At 36.2% G+C, this 9,885-nt stretch overlaps 2 protein-coding genes across 5 annotated transcripts in view; one reads left to right on the plus strand and one right to left on the minus strand.

The window, feature by feature from the left end:
• The window catches only part of LOC137174987 (SH3 domain-containing protein 19-like), a 72,853-nt gene extending 68,536 nt beyond the window's left edge, over positions 1-4,317 (plus strand). For 2 of the 4 annotated variants that reach the window (XR_010925526.1, XR_010925523.1), the window contains 5 exons: positions 856-937; positions 1,605-1,707; positions 2,017-2,213; positions 3,605-3,652; positions 3,819-4,317. The gene's annotated coding sequence lies outside the window, so the exon portion shown is untranslated. The remainder of the gene's footprint in view (positions 1-855; positions 938-1,604; positions 1,708-2,016; positions 2,214-3,604; positions 3,653-3,818) is intronic. The other 2 variants (XR_010925525.1, XR_010925524.1) reach the window with 2 other exon arrangements.
• The window catches only part of LOC137174991 (serine/threonine-protein kinase DCLK2-like), a 30,053-nt gene continuing 20,180 nt past the window's right edge, over positions 13-9,885 (minus strand). Inside the window, exons 7-17 of the mRNA XM_067580585.1 lie at positions 8,898-8,986; positions 8,325-8,397; positions 7,264-7,369; positions 6,241-6,298; positions 3,866-3,985; positions 3,602-3,748; positions 2,013-2,146; positions 1,841-1,918; positions 1,597-1,693; positions 846-926; positions 13-534 (exon numbers count right to left, since the gene is read on the minus strand). Coding sequence (XP_067436686.1) covers positions 409-534; positions 846-926; positions 1,597-1,693; positions 1,841-1,918; positions 2,013-2,146; positions 3,602-3,748; positions 3,866-3,985; positions 6,241-6,298; positions 7,264-7,369; positions 8,325-8,397; positions 8,898-8,986 — 1,109 coding nt within the window. The 3' untranslated portion in view covers positions 13-408. The remainder of the gene's footprint in view (positions 535-845; positions 927-1,596; positions 1,694-1,840; positions 1,919-2,012; positions 2,147-3,601; positions 3,749-3,865; positions 3,986-6,240; positions 6,299-7,263; positions 7,370-8,324; positions 8,398-8,897; positions 8,987-9,885) is intronic.

The following is a 9,885-nucleotide window of genomic DNA, read 5'->3' on the forward strand; positions in this document are numbered from 1 at the left end:
GAAAGGGGACGTTTTCTGGACCAGAGGTGAGGGAACTTGTTTGGTTTCCATTAGATGAAAGGGGACGTTTTCTGGACCAGAGGTGAGGGAACTTGTTTTGTTTCCAGTAGATGAAAGGGGACGTGTTCTAGACCAGAGGTGAGGAAACTTGTTAGGTTTCCATTAGATGAAAGGGGCCGTGTTCTAGACCAGAGGTGAGGGAACTTGTTTGGTTTCCATTAGATGAAAGGGGACGTTTTCTGGACCAGAGGTGAGGGAACTTGTTTTGTTTCCAGTAGATGAAAGGGGACGTGTTCTAGACCAGAGGTGAGGGAACTTGTTTGGTTTCCAGTAGATGAAAGGGGACGTGTTCTAGACCAGAGGTGAGGGAACTTGTTTGGTTTCCAGTAGATGAAAGGGGGACATGTTCTAGACCAGAGGTGAGGGAACTTGTTTGGTTTCCAAAATTGGGGATTCTTGCTCTGGTTCCAGTGTTTCTCCGCTGGGCTGCTCTTCAGTGCTGCTCACAGTGTTGGAGTCGGCGGGAGCCTCATCCTGTAGAAACACATATCAATAACAAGGTTTTTCATCATGAAAGGTAACATATGATGAAACAGTGATGATCTCACAATGAAAATATGCAAATGAACTTTGTAAAAGTAAAAACAAAGTAGAAAATGTTTTAGAAAGAGGAATACAGCTTGGTGTTTTAAATTAATGACGCTATATTGATATTTCATAAATGGCAAACTTAAAAAATATTTGCTTCCACTTTAAGGTCACAAAGTACTTTTCATAAGAAGAGTGACTGTATGTACTGTATAATATGTGTTTTTACATGTTTGTGTGTGTTCTTGTGTTCTCACCGTCACCCAGGGGTGTGACAGGACCTCCTCGGCAGTGAAACGAGCATCTACGTTCACCTGCAGCATCTGACTAATCAGCATCTGTGGAACAGGTCATGTGACTGTTAGCAGCCTGCAGTAAAATGTCTGCAATCATGTGTTAATAGATGTACTGCCTAGATGTACTAAAACACTCTACAAATGCAGAAAGTTAACAAAATTATGATTTATGACTAAAGCTGTGTCCCTACCACATACTAATTGTACTTTACTTATCTTTATAGTATACTGTTTTTTGCACTTAGTATACAAGAAATCCACATACTTAACTGTTTTATACAGTTATATATATATAGGAAATAAAGCAATATGTGCACTGTGCAAAGGCAAGCAAACTGCAACTACAGTACTGCAAGCAAAATATTATTCCAAAAATCCAAGTAATTTTTTGTTTTCTGACGTGTTCCTAGAGCTCTTTCACCATCATCCACCATTAGTTTTAGTTCCCATTTCCTTTACTTTAAAATACTTTAACAATCTGGCCAAACATCAGGTGACAACCGTCAGTATTTGGCAGTTTTCAGTTTATAGTTCACACCCAGCCTTTAATACAACAGATTACTAATAAACTTCATTAAATCATCTTGTTAAACTGCAGCACAGCCTTGTTTGTTTTAGTTTGTTGTTTTCAAGAAGACTTAAATGTCTGAATGCTCCATCTGATGACATGTTTACTTCTGATAGTGTCAGTATGTCACTGACTGACTGGTACCTTGGCAGGCAAACTGATGTTGTCCCAGTCTGGAGATGGAAACTCCAGCTTCCCTCTGAGGATCTGATCAAACAGCTCCTCCTGGACATTATTCTCACTGAGGAAAAGGAGGCGGGCAATGCAATTAATTAATTTGACAAAATTAACAATAATTATCAGGTATTTATGAGAGAAAAACTACAAAATATAAGCAGTGAATGAATCTAGCAGACTTATTTATTATTGGGAAAACATATTCACTGACCTTCTGAATGGAGGGAATCCACACAGCAGGATGTAGGTGATCACTCCTGCTGCCCAAATATCCACCTTCAGACCGTAACTACACACACAGAACAGGTTGAAATAAATGTCTGCAAACCTTTTTTTAACAGTTAATACCCAGAAACTGATTTTCAACTCTTTTTCTTTCTCACCCAGTCTCAGCGATGATCTCCGGTGCGACGTACGTTGGTGTGCCGCACACGGTGTACAGCGGTCCTTCAACCACCGTCGCCAAACCAAAGTCACCCAGCTTCAAAGACTTGGTGCCGTCTGGATACTCACAGACCTGCAGTACACAGAGACGAACACTTCAAAATCCTCCCAAAGTGCACAAACAGATGAAGCTGAAGCAGGTAAAACGACACCACAGAGTAGATTTAACGTATAATTAAACAGAACTTTGGATTTAAAAGATTTTTTTTTAATAAACTTGATAGTAAACACATATTTCATCAACTGCAGCTAATAAATGAAAATGATTTATCTTTGTTACATTAATACTGCCTTCTGTGAAATAAATGCTGTTGTGGATTTACAAGTAGAGCTCAAACAATTAGTTGATTCATTCACTCGTTAATCGACAGAAAATTAAAATAGGAAAATATTTTGATAATCAAATAATCATTAGATTTACTTTTCAAGCAGAATTTGCTGGTTACAGCTCCTCAAATGTGATGATTTTTTCTGTTTTATCTCACCGTAAACTGAATAACTTTTGTTTTTGAACTCCAAAACAAGACATATAACAAGAGTCATGTTGAGCCCAGGGGAAACTTTTTCACAATCCTCTAAATTTTCCAACATTTTACAGACAAAACAAATAATTGATTAATTGAAAGAGAAATAGAAATAGATCGATTAATAGATTATGAAAATAATCATTGGTTGCAGCTGTATTTACATTTATTACTAAAAAACTAATACTGTGGTTGAATCAAATTTTATGCTATAAATAAACACTGTAATGTATTTTTAATACTTTCATATTTTCTACAAGTTTCAAATATTGTGTCCAAAAACAGTGTAAAAAGGAGAGTTTACTGGTGATGTAAACTTATTTTTAATTTCATCATTTGTATTATGATTTTTTATGATATTTAAATGTATGTAACACTTTAAATCCCCCTATTTATCATTTATAAGCAGTACAAAAACAGACACTATAATAAAGCTGTAAGCAGATACATTAATGTATTTCCCAACAATCATAACTCCTCCTGTTGGCATCCATAAGTGGAGGCTGCTGTATAAACAGATAATGAATTACAATATAGTAAAACACGGTTATAATAATATAAAATGTCTTCATAAGAGAAGTTATAACTGTTGAAAAATTAATAAACACTTTAAAATATCCTCATATCTGCTTATAAGTACATTTTAGTGACTTATTAGCCATTTATTAAATGTTTATACTGATTATAGATGCTAAATGGGGGATTTAATATTGTAATAGTAAAGCGTAGCCATATTTTGTTATTCATGTATAACCAAACCCCTTTCAAAAACACTACAACAATTAAATGTGGAAGATATATCATGTAAATTATCTGTTAAAGATTGTTTTCCAAAACAAAAATCAGCTCCTAACTGACTGCTTTTATATTAATATTCCTCTCATTTTGGCTGATTTTATATATATATATATAAATTCAGTGAACGTGTGTGTGTGTGTGTGTGTGTGTGTGTGTGTGTGTGTGTGTGTGTGTGTGTGTGTGTGTGTGTGTGTGTGTGTGTGTACCAGCAGATTCTCTGGTTTGATGTCTCGGTGGACGATGTTCATCCTGTGCAGGTATTTGATGGCTCCGGCCAGGTTGAACACCATGGCGCTGGCGTCGCGCTCGCTGTACTTTGTGGAGGAGGTGATGGCGTCGAACAGGTCGCCACCCTGAAGGAGGCGGAGAGAGAAAAATAACTGTTTTTTCACACACCCTTCAAATATTTCTTTATATTCTCAGCTGCAAAGACTGAAAGATGTAGAAACAGAGAGAAGATGATGAGGAACCTTAACGAGCTCCATGACCAGAAACAGCTGAGAGGGCGTCTCGTCCACCTCGATTAACTCGATGATGCTGGGATGTCGAACCCTCCGCAGCACCGACACCTCGTTCTCTATCAGGTGTTCCTGTTCACACACACACACACAGATTTTCAGGATGTGGTTTTTTAACTCTCATGATGATAAAACACAAACACACAGACAGAGCATCCACATCTCAAGACGAATACACAGTTATGGAAAAAACAAACAAGTTTGATTTTATATCCTTTACAGGCTGCAGCTCTTTTTCAGACAGTTTAGTGTTTTTATGTACATATCAGAAGGCTTTGGGATGATGGGTTTTTTCATATCATGTGATTTTCTAATTGTAGATGTTGCTCTCATTTTTGGCTTTTTTCTGTCTCATGCTTGATAATCTAAACGTTTCTTTATTAAACCTTTGGACATGTGTAATATTCAGTGTTTGGATTCACTTTGTATGTTGTTTTCATCCTGCAGCTGCGGTTTGGTGTTTACATGATCTACCATCTTTCATCAGAATCGGTTTTATTAGCCAAGGATGTAAGCATAATAAATAATAAAAAATAGAGCAAAAGTAAGTAATAATGAAATAAACTAAATAATATTAAAATTTAAATTAAAATCTATTTGCAGAACAGAATTACAATAGTTGTGAAATGGGATATGAAATATTGACTGTACAAAAGAAATATAAACTGTGCTATGGGCAAATAAATGATGTGCATGAAATGTATAAAGGAGGCAACAGAAATAAATAACTGAGTTATGTGACAGTGGAGGTAGAATCTAAAGTCCAGTTTGTTCATTTATTAGCAGCTGTGTTGTTGATAAAGTTCAGTCACTCATCTGTTACCTCATTGGCTCCTGAGATTTCACGTTTTGTAAACAAGCGAAGCAGAGCTGAGCTTTTCTGGGAGCGTTCCAATCTCGCAGCCCCCCTGAACTACACACAGTGAGCTCTGCACTTGGTTGATATGCGGCACAAGTATCTGGGGACGATAATCGACAACAAATTAACATTTGACCCTAACATTGATGCTGTCTGTGGAAAGGCTCACCAGCGCATGAACTTTTAACGTTGACCTCTTTTATGAAAATGTTTTATTGAGTCTGTTTTAACCTTTTCTTTTATCTGCTGGTTTTGGGTCACTCACCCTGATAAACAGGAATAGGTTGGAGGGGATTGTAAGAATGTGCAGTGAAATCGCTGCCACAAAGTCACAAAGGTCCAGTCAGTGCTGGCTGACCGTAGTCGCCTACTGTTCAACGAGTACGAGCTGCTTCCATCTGGTCGCACATATATTCTGCATAGATTCAGGACCAATAGACTTAAAAACTCATTCGTGCCTGCTACCATTGGCTTTTTGAGCAGTATTATGTAATTTTTTGTCTTTTTTTGTGTAATTTGTTTGAGTGTAAGTTGGTTTGTGTTGTTGATTGTATTCATCTACTGCTGGCTGTGCAACAAATTGTCCCTTGAGGACAATAAAGATTACTTTGACCTTGATACATGATGAATGGTAGAGATGGGAAAGATTACCATGGTAACGACCAGGGAGCGTTCACATCATTAAGACACATGATTACAGAGTTGGACGTGTGGAGATTGACAACACTTGATCCATTAAATTTGGCTTTAATTACATTGAACAAAAGTGTTTGATGTGATTTGTCACCTCTGAATTATAAAGTGCTAAATTGGATGCATCAGAGCCTTTAGATTAAGTTCCCCAGATATAATTACAACTTATATATTAATATGAACGTTACCTACAAGTCGGAAACTCATAATTACCGATATGATCCAATATGACATGAACGGGGTATCATTTCTGCACCACAACCTACATAAACATCAGTGCAGTGTTTGGAAGACAGAAGGAGCTTCAAACTCTAAACAACTTCAGGACTGATGTGGATTTTATGGTGAATATCTGTTGGACATTTAGGTGACCTAGCATGAAGCTAACATTAGCCACGAGCTGATATTGCTGTATTATTTCATGCTGGATCACATAAATCGTCATGAAAATACATAGAAAATTCACATTTTATTTATAAGTTTGTCTACATATGTAGCATCATCCTGCAATAAACATGATAACATTAAACTGTTGTTGGTTCCTGTCGTGTTTTTAGTCGTTATTATTTTATGGTTTGGATAAATGCTTGTTTCTGATTGGCTGAAGTTTGTGGTTTAAGCAGTTTAATTAATTTCATGGAATAAGTGGGATGTAAAACACTCTGCAGAGGCGACCATCAGATGAATGAAAGCCTCTGCTTCTGTATTTTAGTTGTTATTCTTATAATAATTTGCATGTATGAATGTTCTGAATCTAAATATAAATGAGTGTTACCTTCCCGCAGCAGCGAGCTTTATCAATGATCTTCAGAGCGTACTCCTGTCCTGTCGACCTGTCAATCAAAACACACCAGAAACATGAACATTAGACCATCACTGCTGCAACTGAGATTATTATTTTCATCATCAATTCATTGTTTGGTTTATAAATTATCAGAAAATAGTGAAAAATGCCCATTTTAATGTCCCAGAGTCAAAGGTGACGTCTTCATATGTCTCGTTTTGTTTACTATCATGTACGACAAAGATAAACGTTACATCATCACATTTGAGAAGCTCAAACCAGCATGTTTGGTATTTTTGCTTTAAAAAATTATTAAATTATCAAAGTCGTTTGATTAATTGACCAGGTGACGCATCCAAATGCTCTGTTTTGTCTGATCACCAGTCCAAAACCAAAAAAATATTCCATTTACAATGAAATCAAACAGAAAACCAACCAAACAACTTCACATGTGTATATAGAATAAAGAAATCCAAAAATATGACTAAAATTTGGTTTGGGTTTTTTTTTTTCTTTTGTGTTTTATTGCTTCTCCCTCTTGTCTTGTCCTGTGTTATGTGTGTCTTTGTGTTCACTTAACAATAAAAAAATTTGAATGAATGAAATGAATAAAAACTATCCAAAAAATGATCCAATCATTACTGAAAAAGAGAGAAAAGACAAATCCTCACATTGGTGAAGCTGGAACCAGCATTTATTTGGCATTTTTGATTGATATAAATTACTTAAAAGATTACATCAATTATCAAAATCTGTTGATTGATCATCGATTGATCATTTAAGCTTTAACCCAAATAAATAACTTGCTGTTATTTTTGAAACCCAACTGATCTGATTTACTATTTTATGGTGAAGACTTAAAGATTTCCTGATAAATTGATGTACAGTTGAAGCTAATTTAGGATCTTTTTAACTAACCAATAAGTGGACTGACATCAATGAGAGAGGAGCATTATGGGATTTGGAGTTTTCTTCTAATTGTCATCATTTAAATGATTAGTTTGGTTTATCTACCTCTCCACGCACTCCTTCACCACGGCGAAGTTTCCATCTCCAATTACTTTACCGACTTTGTACTTGTCGTTGATGATGGAGGAAGAAACAGACCGATTCCCGTTCACTGTGAAGAGAAGAAGAAGAAGAAGAGATCTTAGTCTTTACTCTGGTTTGAACCTACATATCAAATGTGTCAGAGTTTAACAGCTTCCATTAAGATGTCAGCTTTAAAAAAAATTCACTCTGATTCCATCTTAAACTCAAAAACTCAAACGTCTTTTCTGCTTCGTAGGTTTTCAATCTTTCGTTGGTATTTTCATCTTCAAACACTCGTGAAACCCTCAGAGTGAAAAGCTGGAACTGTGCTGTGATGCAGAACTCAAGCAAAGTGCAAATATACATCAAGTCAAGTACAAAATATCCTTTTTAAGAGGTGTAGTGATGAGGAAGCATCGATAGGATGAACACTGAGGTAATTAATTTATATCTGGGTGGATATTTGAGTTGTACATAATATCATTGGGGTAGTTTATGAGTTGTATATATGATAAATATTGACTTAATGAGTTATAGAGAAGGGGTATACTCCTTTTCAGACATAATATTTATTTATGAGACTTTGCTTATTGAGAGTTTGCTGTACTGTTCATTGTATTTCTTATTCTTATCTTGTTTTTTTTATTTGCTACGTGTTAGTAATAAACATACAGACAAACTCTTTATAACTCCAGAAGCTGAAGGCTTTAAGCTGTGGTTCATTTCACTGACTCAAATGCTGATTTTAAAAATTCACTTTAATATTCATCCAAAAAACCCACAAAGTCTCAGATCTTTCATCCAGCTGTCGAACAACTTGAGCTTCTGTCATAAAGATGTTTTTAAAAAGTTGCACGACTCAGCTCTTTTATCAAAAAGTTCAACTTTTTTTAGTCTTTGCTTGAGATGAGTTCTTCTTAAACTGCACCAGAGATTCAAAATGTGAACAACATGTTCCCGACAATCTCGACAAAAAGGGAAATTAACCGTCTTTGTGTTTCAGACTCAGACGAATGATTGTAAACATCAAAACAAACACAAACCTTCAACGGCATCATCATCGGCCTGTTTGGCGTCTCCGTTTACGTCTGTGGAGGAAGCACGACGAGGAGAAATCTGCAGACAGAAAGAAATGTTTGTTTTGTTTCTGATTAGTTACAAACATATTTCAGCACCATGAATGTGCAGTACTTACTAGAGACTGTCATGATAGAGATTTGTTATATATTAGTGTTAAAGAATATAATATATGATATATTCAGTCTCCATTCGCTGGTTTTTATTATTGTTTTTGATTTATTCACATATATGTGCACGTTATTTTTGCTGTATTTTGTTTCTTATCTGTTTTATGATTTCTGTGACTTCACTATAACACTGCAATATACTTTTAGTATTAATTAAGTGCTCAATAATCAATAAATATGTATCTGATTGGTTACCATGCAACATCTCAGTGTAGTTTCTGACACAATGTGCTAATCAACATTGATGATGATGATGATAATATTATAAATAATATTTTATAGTTGAGGAATAAAAACAGTATTTGGAGAACTTCAGTTGCTAACACATCAATCAATCAATCAATCAATCAATCAATCAATCAATCGGACCTTGAGGCTGCGTCGGGTCCCGGGGCTGGTGGGGGAGGGGCTCGACCTGGACGTCTTTCCACCTGACTGTGATCCTGAGGCCTCATTGGCTACGGACGAGAGGAAAGGAGCCTTTTGATTAGTCGCAATAAAAAGAATAAATAAAAAAGTTACATGTTCAACAGTCCCAGTGTGTCGCCGTCCGTAGCGCCACTGAGCAAAGCACAACACGCTGAGTTTTATCTGCCTCAAACTGTTTGACCAAACAGCAGATTAACTCATCAGGGCTGCTGCTGGACTCACATTGATTTAAACAGCTTCTGTATTTGAGCCAAAACTGGTCCACAAAGACCAAAAACTAAATCCTGGGTCAGTGCTGTATATGAGCGTAAAGTGACTCAGCTGGTTGTTTGAAAAAAGTCTAAAATGTAAATAATAAACATCAAAAACACATTAATCTGATTATATTTAACATCTGGAGAGTCACATGTTTGAAGCCAACAGGATCTTATCTGCAGATAATTCACTGTGAGAGAAGTTTTACGCTCTTATTAGGGCTGATTGATTATGGCAAAAATCACAATCACAAATATTTAACACGATTACTCATTGACTCAGAACTGCTTCCATTTTATTAAATCTATTGATCCACACAGACTCACAGAGACCCTCTGTGTTTTTTTATGCTCCGAATCTGTTTCTGTTGCGTTAGACAACTGTTTAACTCAAACCAATATCCTGCTGTATATGTGTTTTGAACTTATTGACAGTATCTACATTGATTGATCAGGACTGTGAGCTCGTCTGGTTCTCTACAGGCAGATTCCCCTCACTTGATACCGTAGGCGGGGAAATAAAATCAATGAATTAATAAATAAATACAAACACTGACGATTTCTTCCCGTTAAGCTGACATGAAAACTATTTTGGTTCAGTAAGTTGCTGCTGTCAGTCAGTCTGGTGACGGCTGGTTAGCAAACCGCTGGTCAGGAGCTGCTGACAGAATGAA

The sequence above is a fragment of the Thunnus thynnus genome, chromosome 22 (assembly GCF_963924715.1).
Source record: "Thunnus thynnus chromosome 22, fThuThy2.1, whole genome shotgun sequence".
In the NCBI taxonomy this organism is placed as follows: Eukaryota; Metazoa; Chordata; class Actinopteri; order Scombriformes; family Scombridae; genus Thunnus; species Thunnus thynnus.